Here is an 18,900-nt window from a genome sequence, read left to right on the forward strand (position 1 = left end):
TGAGTTGGAAGATTTCACTTCTAAGCTCATCACTTGTCTTTTAACAAGAACATTCAGTTCCTTTCCACATAGGTTTCTCCATGGGATTGTTCACAACATGGAAACTGGCTTCTCAGAGCTAATAATCTGAGAGAGCGAGAGACCAAAATGGATCGTGTATTATAACTTAATTTCAGAAGTGATGTGTGTTACTTTTACACAAAATAACTTTCATACACTGTAAAAGGAGTCCACCTAATGGTGTGAATACCACGAAGTGGCTTCCTTGGGAGATATCTTGGAGGCTGGTTACTGTAATCACCAATGTTTAATTTTACCACTTAACAAATATTGCTTCTTATTAGAGTATACTTTTAAGAATTGAGCTTTTGATAATAACACAATAATATGCTTATGTTATTATATTTACATTTTTTCCTGTGTTCAATAGGTGTCCCATCATCCACCGATATCTGCCTTTTATGTTAGTAACCGAAAGGATGGATTTTGCCTTAGTGGTAGTATCCTGGCTAAGTCTAAGTTCTATGGTGAGTTCTCCTTTTCTCAGTTTGTACCCTTTTCTGGAAGGTAGTATTTAAAAAAACAAAACAGGGGGCACCTGGCTGGCGTAGTCATTGGGCGTCTGCCTTCGTTCGGCTCAGGTCATGATCCCAGGGTCCTGGGATCGAGCCCTGCATAGGGCTCCCTTCTTGGCAGGAAGCCTGCTTTTCCCTCTCCCATTCCCCCTGCTTGTATTCCCTCTCTCACTGTGTCTCTCTATCCAGTAAATAAATAAAAATCTTGAAAAAAATAAAATAAAAAAAGAAAACAAACATAGACTCCAATTTCAGATGTCTTAAGTTCTTCTAGATATTTAAAGAAAAATAATACCAAAAAAACTCCAAAAAACAAAACCACTGAATATTTTACAGAAAAAAGAAACATTTCTCAACTCATTTTATGAGACCTACATTATATCGTAATCCCAAGACCATATAGTACAAAGAAACTATGATCATCGTCTCTCATGAATATATATGTAAAAATATTTACCAAATTAGTAACAAATCAGTATATATAAAGGGAGGTACACACACATATAAAAAGATATGTTAAAAAGATATGTATCATGATCAGATTATCAAGGGAAGTTTCTCTTGGAGGTACAATGTTGGTATAACATTGGACGCCTGGGTGGCTCAGTTGGTTGGACGACTGCCTTCGGCTCAGGTCATGATCCTGGAGTCCGGGGATCGAGTCCCGCATCAGGCTCCGAGCTCCATGGGGAGTCTGCTTCTCCCTCTGACCTTCTCCTCGCTCATGCTCTCTCTCACTGTCTCTCAAATAAATTAAAAAAATCTTTAAAAAAAAAAAAAAAGAAAATCAGTGTAGTTCATATTAATTGAATGAAGGAAAACCGTATCATTTTTAAAAATGCAGAAAAAGCTCTTGACAACTTTCAACATTCATGTATGTTAAAAGCCCTCAACAAACTAGGACTAAAGATATCTGTGAAAAATATTTAGCCAATTTGATACTCTTAAGGTAAAAACTAACTAATTTTTACTTAAGATCAGGTACAAGGCAAAAATGTTCACTCTCACTACTTCTGTACAAAATTGTATTAGAAGTCATAGCCAACGCAGCCTCAGGAATATACAAAAAATTACTAGAACTGATAAATGAATTTAATAAGGTTGGTGGATACAAGGTCAAAATACAAAAACCAGTTGTATTTCTATATACTAAAAATGAACACTTACAGAATGAAGTTTTAAAAATATCTTCAATTACAATAGTATGTGGAAAAATAAAATACTTAGAAATAAAAAATGTGTAAAACTTGTAAACACTGAAAAACTATGAAGCATTGCTGAGGAAAATTAAAGATTTAAGAACATAGTTACACTATGTTCATATATTAGATTTTGAAAATTGTTACAGTGGTATGAAATGTTGATACAACAACATGGATGAATGTGAAAAACATTTTGCTGTGTAAAAGAAGTCAAACACAATAAACTGCATATTCTGTGATGCCATCTGTATAAATTCTAGAATAGGTAAAACTACAGTGACAAAAACCAAATCAGTGGTTTCCTGGGACTGGAAGAAAGGATTGACTACTGAGAAGCAAAGAGGAGCTTTTTGGGGTAATGGCAAAGTTCTGTATCATAATTATGTGATGATGGTTGCATGACTATATACAATTGCCAAGACTAATGAAATATCAGAGTAGGTCACATGTTATATGTAAATTTTGCCTGGGTGGCTCAGTGGGTTAAGCCGCTGCCTTCGGCTCAGGTCATGATCTCAGGGTCCTGGGATCAAGTCCCGCATCGGGCTCTTTGCTCAGCAGGGAGCCTGCTTCCTCCTCTCTCTCTCTGCCTGCCTCTCTCCCTGCTTGTGATCTCTCTCTGTCAAATAAATAAATAAAATTTTAAAAAAAAAATTTGGCCTCAATAAAACTGATGATGGGGGAAGAAAAATAAACATGGGAGAAAAGCTAGAAGATAATACCATGGAATTTTATCAACAATTGCATTTTTTTAAGATTTTATTTATTTATTTGACAGACAGAGATCACAAACAGGCAGAGAGGCAGGCAGAGAGAGAGAGAGAGGGAAGCAGGCTCCCTGCTGAGCAGAGAGCCCGATGTGGGACTCAATCCCAGGACCCTGAGATCATGACCTGAGCCGAAGGCAGCGGCTCAACCCACTGAGCCACCCAGGCACCCCCAACAATTGCATTTTGATGGGTTATGCTTGTTTTCTTTTTTCAAATTATCTGTAATATTATTATGTCAGTTTTAAGTACTGAAAGCTTGGGACTTAACAATGTAATATACAGGTAAGAAATAATGTTTTTATTCAAACACAGATATGTTATTAAGCCATACCATAAAACAGTGTTTTGTTTATTGTATGTTCTATGTGTTTAAGATTTTTAAGAGCCTCATATAAAGTAACATAACATAATAAGCATATAACTGTACCTTTTAAAAGTACTCATTTTGTAAGACTAGGAATGTGGATCACATATGTTTTGGATATAAGATAACAAATACACATTTGGGCACACTGAGATTGAGACATTTTTAAGACAGTCCACTGTAGATGTATGGTAGATGTCCTAAATATATTTTGTTTATTTTTAATTAGTTGCATTAGTTTTCTGAAATTTAATACATGATATTTATTCTAGGAAACTCATTATCTGCAATATTAGAAGGAGAAGCACGATTAACTTTCTTGAATAGAGGTGAAGATTATGTCATGACAATGCCATATGCTCATTGTAAAGGTAAGTGGTTTCCATACTTGAGTTATATACTCTATAAACCTTTTTTAAGTAAAGTATATGGCTGTAATTTGTTGTGTTTTGTGATTGATCAAAATGTCCTTGGTTTATAGATATTTAAGATTATTGCTGTCATCTACCGAATATTTCTGTGGTGAATTCACCTACAGCAGACTTCTATGACACATACTTTGGTTGGAAAAGACTGAGTTATAATAATGGAATTCCATTTACCTAATGTACCCGTTTTAAAATTTGATGAAACTGCCCGTTATTTCAGAATCTTACTAAAAATGATTTTCATTTTCTTGCACCTGCACCTCTTTTTAAAATGTTAATTTGCTTCTTTTCAGTATGCTAACTCCTTTAAAAAATTTTTTTATCTTCATTTGGCAATTTCTTTTTTTTTTTTTAAGTTTTATTTAGTTATTTGACAGAGAGAGATCATAAGTAAGCAGAGAGGCAGGCAGAGAGAGAGGAGGAAGCAGGCTCCCTACTGAGCAGAGAGCCTGATGTGGGACTCGATCCCAGGACCCTGAGATCCTGACCTGAGCTGAAGGCAGTGGCTTAACCCACTGAGCCACCCAGGCGCCCCACTTAGCAATTTCTTAAAAACTAATGTATTATACTTTTCCCCATTATTCAAGACACAGATAAAGATACTATCATTTACGACAGACCAGGGACCCAGCCATTCTGTGCACCTTACATTTACAAACTCATTTAATCATTTTAGCAGCCTTATAAGGTAGGTAATATTGTCTCTTTTATGAATGTGGAAATTGAGGCATATCAGAGGTTAATTTGCCTGAGATCAAATAGCTAGAATGTTGCAGTCAAGATCTCTTGTGACCTACACTATTAAGCTGAATGGCATCAGCTTCAACACTCAGTTTGGTCATTATCTGTATAATCCTTTGCAACCCACTTTTTTTTTTTTTTTAAGATTTTACTTATTTGTCAGAGAGAGCATGAGCACAAACTGGGAGAGTGGCAGGCAGAGGCGGGGGAGAAGAGCCTGACGTGGGCTTTGAGCCCAGGACTCTGGGATCATGACCTAAGCCAAAGGCAGACACTTAGCCCACTAAGGCATCCAGGCTTCCCTGCAAACCATTTTTTTTTTTTTTAAAGATTTTATTTATTTATTTGACAGAGAGAAATCACAAGTAGATGGAGAGGCAGGCAGAGAGAGAGAGGGAAGCAGGCTCCCTGCCGAGCAGAGAGCCCGATGCGGGCCTCGATCCCAGGACCCTGAGATCATGACCTGAGCTGAAGGCAGCAGCTTAACCCACTGAGCCACCCAGGCGCCCCCATTTTTTTTTTTTTTAAAGATTTTATTTATCCATTTGACAGAGAGAGATCACAAGCAGGCAGAGAGGCAGGCAGAGAGAGAGAGAGGAGGAAGCAGGCTCCCTGCTGAGCAGAGAGCCCGATGCGGGCCTCGATCCCAGGACCCTGAGATCATGACCTGAGCCGAAGGCAGCAGCTTAACCCACTGAGCCACCCAGGCGTCCCCTGCAAACCATTTTTGAAAAATAGCTTTTTTGAGTAATGATTATCCTCTTTTAGGAACGGATTCATGAAAACATGGATTACTTAATGTGGCCTCATTTCACAGATGTAGAAACTGAGAGAGTTAAGTATCTTATCTAAGGCCAAACCAGTGAGAACGCTGAGACTCAACTCCAGGCTTGTTTACTCCCATCCACTGTAACGTGGACTTACCCTGTTTGAAGTAAAAGAGTGGCCACCTTGTGGCCTCAGGCTAGATAATTCTTAGAGCTTCCTGTGTGGTTCTTGAAATAAGCATGAAGTGAAATATCTGAAATTATGAACTAAATTGATAAGTGTATTTTAAAATCTTTTATCATTTAGAATATAACCCCTCATGGATGAGCATAGGAAATAATTATTGTTTTTTACCCTTGTGTATTTTCTATGATGTTCTCCTCAAATTGTTAATTTCACAAATTGTTTTACAAAGTGAGTTCCATACGGACTGGAAGAGATTATTCTGAGTGAAATAAGTCAAGCAGAGAGAGTCAATTATCATATGGTTTCACTTATTTGTGGAGCATAACAAATAACATGGAGGACATGGGGAGTTAGAGAGGAGAAGGGAGTTGAGGGAAACTGGAAGGGGAGATGAACCATGAGAGACTATGAACTCTGAAAAACAACCTGAGGGTTTTGAAGGGGCAGGGAGTGGGAGGTTGGGGGAGGCTGGTGCTAGGTATTATGGAGGGCACGTATTGCATGGAGCACTGGGTGTGGTGCATAAATAATGAATTCTGTTACATTGAAAAGAAATTAAATTTAAAAACAAAACAAAACAAAAGTGTGTTCCATAGCCAATTAAGTATGAGACACATCTTATAGTCTCTTCCTTCTTGGAAATTAACATTATTCATTTGCATATTAAAAGCTCCCTTAACAGTTTAGTCCAAGAACAAGTCATGCACACACACACTCTTAAACTTTAACAAAGTTAAATGAATTTTCTCAACTTTTAGCCACAGAACCTATCTTGAGGGATTTTTTTTTTTTTTTTAACATGTTTGTCTTACTTCTACAGTTAATTCTTGTGATTAGCAGTACTTACGTTCGGTAAAGTCACCACAAACACATTTTAATGAATACTAAACCATTGCCCCTAGGGTAAACACAAAATTAGGGTTACTTTGAGTCACCTCTTCATCAATCAGTATCTAACCTTGTTTCTATTTAAAGACACCTTATTGTATATCATTGACTCAGTAACATTAAACTAACAACCAAACAGCACTCTAACTCATGCCCGAACCAAGCTTTGACACACATTTTCTCCATAAGGTACATTATAACCTTCTATGCTTAGGAACGCTAGACAGCATTTTAGCACTATATTTGGAGGTCATTTTAAACTGTAAAATTACCAACAAAAATCACCAAACTGTGAAGAATGTGGCTCTTAAAAATACCGCAGAAAAGGCACTTGTTTGCCAAATGAGGGATGAAGCCAGAAGGCACTGTTAACCTTGTTCAGCCTCAGCTGGCAATTTGCACATAGGACCACTCTAATTTTTCACGACTCTGTGCATATTTATGAAGGACTACAAAAGTGCTGTGAGTATTTATCTTGGAATTGCTAACATGTTTTAGTGAGAATTTGAATTTGCAAATAATTGGATCTACAAATGGAGTGGAATCTGCAAATAATTGTATCCTCTGTTACCTATTTAAGTCCTACAGAAACAACTCTGTATATGTGACAGATTGTTATTGGGTGGGAAAAAATACCCTTCAATTACGGGTTTCTCCTAGAAGGAGAATAGATTGTAAAGTTTTGCTTGTTATTATTAGCCAGCATCTCTCTTGAACCTTTAGTCAAAATTGTTTTATTTTGTTTTCTTTAGGAATTCTTTATGGCACAATGACATTGGAGCTTGGTGGCATAGTCAATATTACATGTCAAAAAACTGGATACAGTGCAATACTTGAATTCAAACTAAAGGTTAGTACAGATAGAAGGTGTCACCTAATTAAAGAGGATCTGTGGTATAGATATTGAACAAAGAGTACAGTTTAACTCCTTAAAAAATAAATTTAAGAACCCAAAATTCATCAGAGGGCAGCTTTGGCAGATCCAAATCAACAGAAGGCCTTCATTTTTTATTTATTGATTTTAATTAATAAAACTGTTGGTATTTTATGAGAGATGAGGTATATGAAGTGAATGGATAGAAATTTCTCAGTAAATTAAAGCATTTCTTTACAGATACCACAAAGTAGGTATCAACTTGAGCTAAAGTTATATACACTAAGAGTTACTATTTCTACCTAACAATTTACTCAGACTCACAACCTTAAAAACAACCTTGCTCTGATCTGTAGGGGTTTTATCAGTAGGGACCCTATCAGTAGGGAACTTGGACAGAGCATATTGGGAATGGCTTTATCTCTGCCACATAATGTTTGGGGCCTCAGGAAGACTTGCAGGTTGTGAGTGACTCAACAGCTGGGGCTGAGATTATCTGAAGGCACATCACTTACATGTCCAGTGCATGGGTTAGAGGCAACTTAAAGACTAGGACTGCTGATCTGAACACCTGTTATGTATGGCCCTTCCATGTGGCTTGGCTTCCTCACAGCACAGTGGCTTCAGGATAGTCAGGCTTCTTACTTGGGAGCTCATGGTTCCAAGTGCAGGTGTTCTTATGAGCGAGGTGGAAGCTGCATTGCCATCCATGACCTGGTTGCAGAAAAATCAAATTATATCACTTCCACCATTTTCTGTTAATTGAAGAGTTCTAAACCCACCCAAATTCAAGGGGAAAGGATGTAGACCCCACTTCTCAATGGGAAGATGGTTGTATTTTGAAGATTTTTTCTGCCTCTAAGTGGAAGGGAAATTTAAGACCTTTTCATTGTGGCAGTTATTGATTTAGGACAATACATATGTTCAGATAAGAATATTTCTATGAACTGTTTATTATTTGTTACTCAATTTCTTCTATTTTGATATCCAGCTGATCCAGTGATTAATCAGCTTTGTTCTGATAAAAAGTGTCTCTTCAGTATTATTTGGTGCAGTGCCCTTTTTTTTTAATCTTAGCAGATTTTTTGCTTGTATGCTGATAATGATATCTGAAAATAATGACTAAAGATGTCTTAAGTAATTTCTGACACCTTTAAGGGCTAGATTGGAACATCAAAATTTTGTTACTGATGAGAGATATCAGTAAGGCAATATAATAGCTCAAAGTGTATTTCATCTAATTTGATTTTTAGAGGATTTTTTGGTTAATTATTATTTTATTGTTGTTTTGAAGGAAGGGCTATTCTAATAGATGAATTAAGTCCCTCAAGTCCACTGACTATTATTTAAATAGACTACAACATTGATGAACCAGAGTTGAATCAGAAGAGAGCAAAGGGGACATGAGTCCTCATTTGTGATCTTTCTCACTACGTTTATTTGGACTTCACACACTGTGTTTTTACCTTTTTCCCCCCACAAATTCCAGTTTCTTTTCATGAAACATTTCTGACTAAAATTTCTCCCATTTTGCCTTCAGTAGCACTGTAACTATACAATTACATCTTTCATTCTTTTTTGTCTACATTATATATAAATATAAGTTAAAAGCAAAATATTTCTTAACATTTTTCTCTTTTAAAAGCCATTTCTAGGTAGTAGTGACTGTGTTAATCAAATATCAGGGAAACTTAAATTGGGAAAAGAAGTCCTAGCTACTTTGGAAGGCCATTGGGTAAGTATTTTTCTATTTCAGCTTTAGAAAAAGAATTTTATTCTGTGAAAAAAAATAAAAATCACATTTTATAAGTTCACTTATTCCATTACTAAAAACATCATCACTATTCAACATAAGCTTCAGCTTAACAAATATTTTGGCATTGAACTGTTATCAACAGTATTTAGTTTCATGTAATACTTTATCTTTCCAAAACTTTAATTCAATAAAAATAGCTAACACTTGCCACTTAAAATGTACTGCACTAAAAATGTTACTCTTATTAATTCATTTAATACTAAATAATTGTATGAGGTGGGTTCTGTTAACTGTCTCTGTTTTACAGAGGAGGACACTGAGGCACAGAGAGTTTAATTTGCTCAAAATGATGGAGCAATATTCCAGCCCATGCTCTCTGGCTCCAGGGCTGTGCTTCTACTCAGAGCAGTATACTGCCTCTCACCTTGAAGAAAGAGGCATTTCCAGTTAGAGTTACATTTCCTTTTGAGGAACATGGAAAGGATACAGTGGTATTTGAGAGCAATGGTTTTTCTTTCTTTCTCTACTGACGTAAATTCACATTTATGTAATTTTGTTAAGAGGAGCTTAAATGAGTGAGAAGGATATATCATGGTACTGGCTAGATGCAGTCTCTGTGAACACGGAGTATATGCTATTTTCCACATTGTAATAAGCAGAAAATGATGAGAAGTATGATGAGAAAATGAAATTGAATCTAGAGACTCAATTAAGAGGCCACATATGCTCTGTAATTTTAAAAATTTACTTCTACCCAAAAATCATTTGGAAAAAAGTTAAAAATATATTTTTAAAGAAATGAAATTTCTAAGATTGTGCTAAAATTTTTAATGCTAAGAAAATCTTGTTGAGGTTTTTGTATATATTGAGTACATAGATAGTCAACAGCATCTCGTTGTAGTTCTAGCAAATACTGTGCTCTACTTTGACAGTTCTAAAATGGTTGTTGAGGTTTTTGCAAGTAATTGTTTGAAATTTATTTATTAAGTAAAACTTGTGAAATCTCATGAACTTTTTATGTGTTGAAATTTTTTTAATGACTAGTATTACATATTTAATGATTTTATAAAATGACGAGATTTGGGACCTTTAGAAAAGTGCTAGTTGTATTTGTTTTAAAAATGTGTTAAACTGTGGGATTACATCAGGAAGAAAGTATTATTATATTGTTATACTAAATAATCCTTTTCAAATAATGAATATTCTCTACATTAATTTTTAATTTCTTTAAATGTAGGATAGCGAAGTTTTTATTAATGACAAAAAGACTGATAATTCAGAGGTTTTCTGGAATCCAACACCAGACATTAAGCAGTGGAGATTAATAAGGCACACTGTAAAATTTGAAGAGCAGGGGGATTTTGAATCAGAGAAGTAAGTATACCATTTGTCAGCTAATGTCATGAATATTAAAGAGTGTTTTTTAGTCCCTCAATAGTATGGACACTTTTCTCTGTCAGTTTTCAGTCACATTTTAATTCAGCAAAATAATTTAACATTTTTGGGATGTGTTAGGACTTTTTTTTTAAATATATGTGAATGTCAAATAAATACACAAATCATACTGGTTTTCTGCAGTTCTAAACTAAAGCTTCCCATTTTTTCCTTTCTCTTCTTACCTGCCCCAGGGCCTATTAAAAACAAAAATAATATACTTATGTTCTCTTTGTATAAAATCATGGGACTAATTATTCTTGGTTTTCAAAATAAAAGAATTATGTCACAGGATATGCAGGCTTCTAGAGGACTTACATCAGTTGGGTAATAATTACCAGTATAGTTTCTGTTCTTAAGTTGTGAAATTCTTGCTGATCTCTTATACTTTTGAACCAAAAATATTGTTTAAGTATTGCCCAGTTCTATTCTTATTATATATTTCTTTGTGTTAGGAGTTTTCTATGTAAGAGACACTCTACCAGGTACTTTATATACATTACACAATTTAACTCTCACTACATGTTTTCATATGCATATCATTCTCATACCTCATTGTCATGAGGATTCATGTCTGTGTACTTTTCTTCTACATTCAAAATTGAGGTTGTCAAAAATGGAAGAATATGTATGTACCAGTTCTAAAAATTGTTTCAGCTATAACCACATGATGCTCTCTATCAAGAGTGAAGCTTTGCCAAGGCATACAGCAATTTTTGAGGTGTGAATTTAATTTAACATATTTTCAAGATGAAGAAATGAGTCTTAGGATAAGTAACTTTTAGTTCACCAGCCAAGAATTCATCCCAACTCTGATTCCAAAGCTTGTGTTCTTTCAGTCACAACATGCTGTCTTCCTAGGTAGATGGAATATAGATAGTATATTTTTTATTTGTCTGATAAAAAAACTAACCTTTAAAAAAAAAACAAAAACTAAACTTTAGTAGGGGAAAGATTTCACCTCAGTCTTTTCCGTTATGTCATTGGTTTTCAACACTGGCTACACATCAAAATCACCTGGAAAATGTTTTAAAAACCAATACTTGGGCCTACCCCCAAGGTTTTGATTCTAAAAGTTCCTGATGATTCGTGCATCCAAGGTTGAGAAGCATGCATTACAGTATTGGATCTTTGAAGCCAGTGAGTCTTAAACAGTGATAAGAATCATCCAGGGAGCTTAAAAATATAGATTCTCGAGGCTTCATTATATTCTTATCATCTTCGGTCAACACCATTCATTGCCATATGTTTAAGAATCCAGGTAATATTTCTCTCCTGGTGAGAAAAAAATTAGTCTCCACTGTGATCTATCATACTCAAGGCACCACTTTTTATCTCTTGACACATTTTGATGCCTGTGAGCATAAGCTTTTTCAAAGCCCAAAACCCACATGGGTACCATTTTTTCTCAAGGGGATTCAAGCCTATTCTATGTAGATTTTATTTTCTCTTGCTCTTTATTGCTGTTTTTGCAAATGTATTAGACTCTGGCAGCGGGTAACTCGAGCCATAAATGCTAAAGACCAAACGGAAGCTACTCAGGAGAAGTATGTTTTAGAAGAAGCTCAAAGACAAGCTGCCAGAGATCGGAAAACAAAAAGTGAAGAATGGATATGCAAGTTATTTGAGCTTGATTCACTCACGGGGGAGTGGCATTACAAATTTGCAGAGTAAGTAATTAAAAAGAGTATATTACAAACAATAACCAACATAGTTTTTTGCCTTTATTTCTGTAATTTTTACTGTTAGTTGAAGTAGTTTTTCATTAAGCCATATATATAAATTAGTATGAGATTTTTAAACTTGATGTTCCATTCATTATAAATTTGACCCCATGAAAGTAGTCTACAAAATAAGCTGAGGATCAGAAGATTAGATATGACAAATCTTAATCTTACAGCTCGGTTCATAATTGCTAATGTAAATCTATTTATAGAATACATTTTTGGCAAAGTATTTGAATGTTTTGTTCAGTTATTAAACAAGTGGGATTTTTTTTTTAATTTTTTCAGTACTAGACCATGGGATCCACTTAATGATATGATACAGTTTGAAAAAGATGGTGTTATCCAGACCAAAGTAAAACACCGCACTCCAATGGTATGTAATAAAAAAGTAACAAGACCTGCTAGGCATGCAAATTTTTCTTTTAAAGATTTATTTGTTTGTTTGTTTGTTTGTTTGTTTTAGAAAAAGAAAATGAGCAAGGCAGAGGGAGAGAGATTCCTCCCTGAGCATGGTACCTGACTCAAGGCTTGATCCCACAACTTGTGAGATCACAACCTGAGCCAGAACGAGGAGTTGGACTCTTAACCAAGTGTGCCACCCAGGCACACATTGGCATACAAATTTTTAAAACCCTTAGTATCTTTGGCCACCCCAATGTTTAAAACTTGGCTTCAAAATTTAAAATTTGGGGTCAGCAAAATGGCAGAGTAGGCAGCTCCAAGCCCTTGTCCCTTCAAAGAAAAAGCAAGCAAAAATGATCAGAACCAAATTTTCCAAAACTATGGAAAATAGAAGTTTGCAGCAACAAAATGAATGCTAAATCAAGACAGAGGTGACCTCAAAGCCATAGGAAAGCTTTATGGCATTTTTATTTATCCTTACCCTAACTCCTCATGGGTGCCCTGGTAGTCTTGAAGGGTCCCCAGATTCCCAATGTGAGACATGGCTCCAGAGGGAGCAGAGGAGACCTTATTCACAAATTTTGTTTGTCTGTTGTAACCTCTCTGGCGGCTACCTGAAGGATGCCTGTTGTCACTAACTCAGAGCTCCAGCACGAAGGCTGCAGGCATTGCTTGGAATTGGTGTGAGCCATACTGAGAGCCTGCGCAATCCTAGGGCAAAAGATTACCACTGAAACAAAATAATGGACTGTGGAAGGCCAGAAGGCCAGAAACAAAAGCTAGGGAAAGAATCTTTGGCAAATTAGGAAATCAGGGATTTTAGGAAACCATGGAAATGTCCAAGGCAAAATGCTTTTGCTCAAAAAAGACATGTGCAAGCCTGACTTCGTGTTGAAAGAGAGCCGATACACAGAGCCAGTCTGCTAAGGCTGGGAGAGTTTTTTTGTTTTGTTTTTTGTGGTTGTTTTTGTTTTTGTTTGTTTAGCTACTGGTGTTCAAGGAAGCTTCTGTCAAAATGCTAGCTGAACACAAGCTAAGGAACAGAGATTTCAGTAACCATGAACAAGGAATACAGTCTTCGCAAAAACAATTTAGAGACTTTACTGAACAAATGAGGTACTGTAGCTTTCATCAGTCCAGAAGAAAGCAAGCCCTGGGGAAGGTGGAGAATATGATTTCCTGAATTACTATATTATAACAATCAGATTCTGGTTTTCCATAAAAAATAACAAGGCATGTAAAGAAGTGTGAAAGCATGACCCATTAAAAGGAACAGAATAAATTGACAGAAACTATCCCTGATGAAATCCAGACATCAGACTCAGCAGACAGAGTTTTTAGAACAGTTATCTCAAATGTGCCCACAGAGTTAAATGGGAACAAGAACAAAGAACTAAAGAAAACCAAGAAAAAGATGCATAAACAAAATTAGAATATCAATAAAGAGAAATTATACAAAGGACCAAATTCTGGAGCTCAAAAATAGAATAACTAAAGTGAAAAAGAGGCTACTGGACTGAGGGGAAGAGAGAATGGGAAGTTGTTGCTTAATTATTAGTCTCTCTTTGGGATGATGAAAATGTTTTAGAAGTAGCTGTGACATTTGCACAATACTGTGAATCCACTTAATATTACTGAATTGTACACTTAAAAGTGACTAAGATGGAAAAATTTATTATATATATATGTATATCTGTACACATACATGGTATCACTATTTAGAAATTGTAAAACATTTTAGGGGTGCCTGGGTGGCTTAGTCATTTAAGCATTTGGCTCTTGATTTTGGCTCAAGTCATGACCTCAGGGTTGTGAGATCAAACCCTGAATCGGACACCATGCTAGACATGGAGCCTTCCTAAGATTTCTCTCTCTCTCTCTCTTTCTCCTCTCTCTCCCCAATCTCCATCCTTCCCTCCCTCTCTTAATAATAAATTTTTAAAAAAATAAATTTTAAAACATTAAAAATTTTTTTTTCTTTCTTTAACAATGTTAACATGATAGAGACAGGGCATCTGTATTTCCTCCTAAAGGTGGCATTTACTGAGATATCAATTGCTGACTCCCTTTGTCATTTTTTTTTTTTAAAGATTTTATTTATTTGTTAGAGAGAGAGAGAGTAAGCACAAGCAGACAGAGGCTAGAGGCAGAGAGAGAAGCAGGCTCCCTGCCGAGCAAGGAGCCCGATGTGGGACTCAATCCCAGGATGCCGGGATCATGACTTGAGCCGAAGGCAGCTGCTTAACCAACTGACCCACCCAGGCGTCCCCCTTTGTCATTTTAAATACTTCTCACCAGTCTTTACCAGTCTCCAGTTTGAACTACTCTAAGAATATGGATTTGAATTCTAATCCTATAATGTTCAGTCCCTATGACTTGAAGTAGGGCATAGTTTAAGCTGAATCTAGAACCTGTCTTCGCATTGCTTATTTTCTGTAATAAAATTATAAATTTTATTTGAATTTCAGTCTTTTGAATAAGATTTTGCAAAAGAATAGATAATTGATGGATAATTCCTATTTAAAATAGTATGGATAATTCCTATTTAAAATAGTATGAATAGAATCTAGGAGTTATGATGACTGGTTCCCAGTTTTTCTAAACATATAAATTACCTTACCCTTTTGATTCAGGTTTCTTCTCTTGAATTTGAGTTTTTAACCTTAGGATTGACCTCCAAAATTGTAAGCCTATTAATAGAGTCTAAAGTACATTATTTTAAGAAAAATTTAGTCTTAGTTGATCATTTGATATACTTCTGAATCTTGTGCATGCATTCAAATACTTTCTATAAGTTTTTATTTTGTTAATTTTTTGTTTTGTTTTCATGTTACTTTCTGAAAGTTTAAATCATGCTCTGCAATGGAGCACCTGGGTGGCTTAGTTGGTTAAGTATATGTCTTCATCTTAGGTCATGATCTCAGAGTTCTGGGATTGAGTCCTATGTCAGGCTCCCTCCTCAGTGGAAGTCTGCTTCTCTCTCTCCCACTGCCCCTCCCGCTGCTTGTGCTTGCTAACGCACACACTGTCTCTCTCAAATAAAACTTAAAAAAAAAAGAAAGATGCCTTCTACATTATCCAGATATTATTAAAGTAAGTGAATAATTTTATGGGAAACCCAGCATTATTCAAGGGAATGTTTCTAATGTTCAGAACAAGATAAATACAATTGAAAAAGAACACTTTTATTTGACATTGAACTAGAGATATTGACTGGTGCAGTTAGAATTATGGGGGGAGACTGTATTTGTATTTTTTCGTGTATAGAAATGTCTCTTAAAGGATAGACAGAGTAATAGTAAGTATTTTTGTTGATAGAGTTCAGGAGTGAAGAGAAACTCTTCATTGCATATTTTTAAAATTTTTTTTTGTTGTTTGTGCCAAATTAATGTTTCTTGTTTTAATTTAATAGTTTGATTTTCTAAGTGTATCACATCTTCTTAAGTTTTAATTAGACTATTTCATCTCCGTTTTTATTTCAGTGTACTGCACCCATGAATAGATAGTTTTGACAGTTATACAACATTGATCTTTAATTTAAAAATTCATTGCATATTCACATAGCATGGGTTCTTTTTCAGGTTAGTGTCCCCAAAATGAAACATAAGCCAACCAGGCAACAGAAGAAAGTGGCAAAAGGCTATTCCTCCCCAGAACCTGATATCCAGGACTCATCTGGAAGTGAAGGTAAAAATATTTACTACCGACTGTTCACTAAACTTTTAAAAGGATATTACTGTAAAAAAGGGGGGGATATTACTATATTATGTTTAATATATGAAAAGTATTTATCATATTTAAATCAAGAAGTTAATGTAGGAGTTTGGAGACAGAGGTGGTTTGCAAAAAAAGCTATTTTAGGTTATAGATAAATTTCAAGACCAGGTCACAAGGGAAAGGCAAGAGAGAACATGAAAATCAAGAACTACACTGTAGTACTAATTCTTCTGTCTTGTTAGCTTCTGAAAAATTATTGATGGTTTCCTAGATTCAATGCAGGAAGCAATTTTTGAGCTTTGAACTCACTTCCATGCTTCAAAAAAAGTTTTCCATTTTTAGAATAAATTCTTGTAGTGTTTAGAAGTTACTTGTAAAATATAGCTACATCAAAATTATGGACTAAATTAAATAGTATGCCATTCTTGTTCAAGTCAGATAATGTATAAAATGTCTTGAATTACACTAAGATATAATCAAGAAAGGATTCGGGTAATATCTGAGAAAATAAAGCTGTAGTTCTCTACTAAGCTCACACTAAGCTGGGTAGCTTATTTTTATAGAAATTACACTAGAAGTGAATAAATGATGAATGCCAGGAAGTTAGTAGACAACAAATATTAAGGGAAAGGGAGCTGAATTCAGTTTGAGGAAAGTTCTTAGAGGAACCCTGATGAATTATTAGGATTTCTAATGGATTATAGCAATCTAGGCTTAAGGGGTATGTAGGGGGGTAAGATTTCCGGTGTAAAAAAGGAATAAAATCAATAAAAGTTTAAAAACATGAGTCACAGGGTGCTGGTGTGCTAGAGGGGGCAGTAATAGTTATGCTGTTTTGTTCCCATTTTATAGAAAAGGAAATTGAGACACAGATTTACCTGCTCAGGGTCACATATCCCGTAAGGCAATATGTATATGTAATATATACAGATATTTTGGTTCTCTAATTCACTCTCTTACGCACTCCACTATTTACCTGTAATTTATCAGCTGACATTCACTGAGTACTTAATATGTGCCAAGCTAGATATAATACACTGTACTACCACCATGTGACTTTGGGTGGCGTTATTGTTATTCCTATTTTACAAATGAGAAAGCTGAGACGTGGAGAGAGGTTAAGATCTGAACAAAAACAGAAAGGAAGGAATGCATATAAGGTTTGATGGGGGGAAAAGTACAGTGTACTGGTTGACAATAAAAATGTATAGAAAAGGTATACATATGTTTTTAATGAATTATTCTTGTCTATTTTAATGAGTTTTAAAAAACTGATGCCATCTAAAATGTAACTAATTTCTGGTTACTTTAAACATATTTGTAGTTTTCTAGTTTTGAAGTGATATGATTGAAACTTTAAAAATGCAGAGTATTAGTACGTTACTCTCTAAGTCATAAAAGTAATGCCTAGGAAAATTTTACTGTACAAGAATCATTAAGCTGAAATATAAATTGTTTATAATTAAATGTGGTCGCTGTTTTCACCAGTTTCATTCCAAATGTCTTTTCAGCTCAGTCAGTAAAACCAAATACAAGAAGAAAGAAAGGGATAGAACTGGGAGACATTCAAAATTCCATCGAATCTATAAAACAAACACAGGAAGAAATTAAAAGGTAATATATGGACAGTGGCTGTTCATTTAAGTCTAGAGGAATAGTTAAGAATCCTGTTATATAGGAAATTATATGTAAACTTTACAGTTTTATAACATTGTTGGGCCAAAATAGAACCTTGGCTTCTATTGCCTGATTACTAACGCTTATGAAATTCCTTCACCGCTAAAATATGGGGAGAAAGTGGTGGTTTTTTTCTCATCTGTGAGGGTAGGATTAGAATCTTACTGTTGTTGGGGTGCCTGGGTAGCTCAGTGGGTTAAGCCTCTGCCTTCGGCTCAGGTCATGGTCTCAGGGTACTGGGATCTAGCCTCACATTGGGCTCTCTGCTTAGCAGGGAGCCTGCTTCCCTTCCTCTCTCTCTCTGCCTACTTGTGATCTCTGTCTGTCAAAATAAATAAATAAATAAATCTCAAAAAAAAAAAAGAATCTTACCGCTGTAGCATACTAGAAATATAGCTGGGTTAGGTGTGAAAGTGAGCTGGTTTCTGAGAAAGTCAACTAACAAAGTTTTCTGCCGTCCTTTTGTATGTGGCTGATTTTTAATTGGAGCGCATCATTTGTTGAAATACGGAAATACTTAATAGCAATGTTTAAATAGCCTGAGACCTTTGAGTGCTCTTTTTGTAGTTCCAGACCCTTCTTCCTACACACCTCTCCTGATCCAGCAGCACAAGGTCATTAACATGTAGGAAGGCTCCTTGGAGGGGGAAGGGTCCTGATTGTTCCTGCTCCATTGCTAAGCTGGCATGAGTGCAGACTGGTTGCCTCCCATTACTGTGTCAGAGAAATTTTTTTTTTAAGGTGATTTTTCTCTTAGTGATCTTACAGCTTACATTTAGTTGCTGTTTTCTTTTACAGCCTCATCTTCTGCCATTCCCCTACACCTGTCCCATGTTCTAGCTCTATGAATGAAGCTCCTCACATCTCTAGGGTACACTGTGCTATCATCTTTGGAGCTTTGCCAACACTGAATTGTTCTTCCTCCTACCCTGCTCATTAAGAAAATCCCTGTTTATCCTTCAGAATATAATTCAAATACCACCCTTTTACTAACATTTCTCATTACTCACCATGCCCTGTAGTTAGTAGTCTCTCCACTTTTCTTGTACAGTTCTCCATACATAATGCTTTTGAGCATTTACTAGACTACAGAGTTGTTACTGTGTGTGTCTGCTGACCTTGCCCCCACTGCCCCCACTGGACCATGAGCACTATTAGAGAAGGGGGCCTGTCTTCTGCATCTTGGTGTCATCAGCCCTTATATAAAATTTTCGTTTCCTAGTTTAATTAGATTTATAAATGAATGAGCCTACTTGTTCATTTGCTTCCTTTCTCTATACTGGTAAAACACATTAATAGAAGAAGTTGGGGTGAGAGTGGGGTAGGGTGTCTTCACTAACCAGTTTTTCTGTGTTTTTAGCCAAAAGCATTTAGTATAGCATGAGGATGGC

The 18,900-nt window shown here is 35.7% G+C and overlaps 1 protein-coding gene across 10 annotated transcripts in view; it reads left to right on the top strand.

The window, feature by feature from the left end:
- OSBPL8 (oxysterol binding protein like 8) overlaps positions 1-18,900 on the top strand; it is a 155,680-nt gene that overhangs the window by 131,838 nt on the left and 4,942 nt on the right. For all 10 annotated transcript variants that reach the window (XM_044228464.1, XM_044228465.1, XM_044228470.1 and 7 more), the window contains 9 exons: positions 431-527; positions 3,184-3,282; positions 6,675-6,772; positions 8,442-8,531; positions 9,790-9,926; positions 11,471-11,656; positions 11,999-12,086; positions 15,697-15,802; positions 17,344-17,446. In XM_044228464.1, coding sequence (XP_044084399.1) covers positions 431-527; positions 3,184-3,282; positions 6,675-6,772; positions 8,442-8,531; positions 9,790-9,926; positions 11,471-11,656; positions 11,999-12,086; positions 15,697-15,802; positions 17,344-17,446 — 1,004 coding nt within the window. The remainder of the gene's footprint in view (positions 1-430; positions 528-3,183; positions 3,283-6,674; positions 6,773-8,441; positions 8,532-9,789; positions 9,927-11,470; positions 11,657-11,998; positions 12,087-15,696; positions 15,803-17,343; positions 17,447-18,900) is intronic.

This window comes from Neovison vison, chromosome 12, assembly GCF_020171115.1.
Source record: "Neovison vison isolate M4711 chromosome 12, ASM_NN_V1, whole genome shotgun sequence".
Classification (NCBI taxonomy): Eukaryota; Metazoa; Chordata; class Mammalia; order Carnivora; family Mustelidae; genus Neogale; species Neogale vison.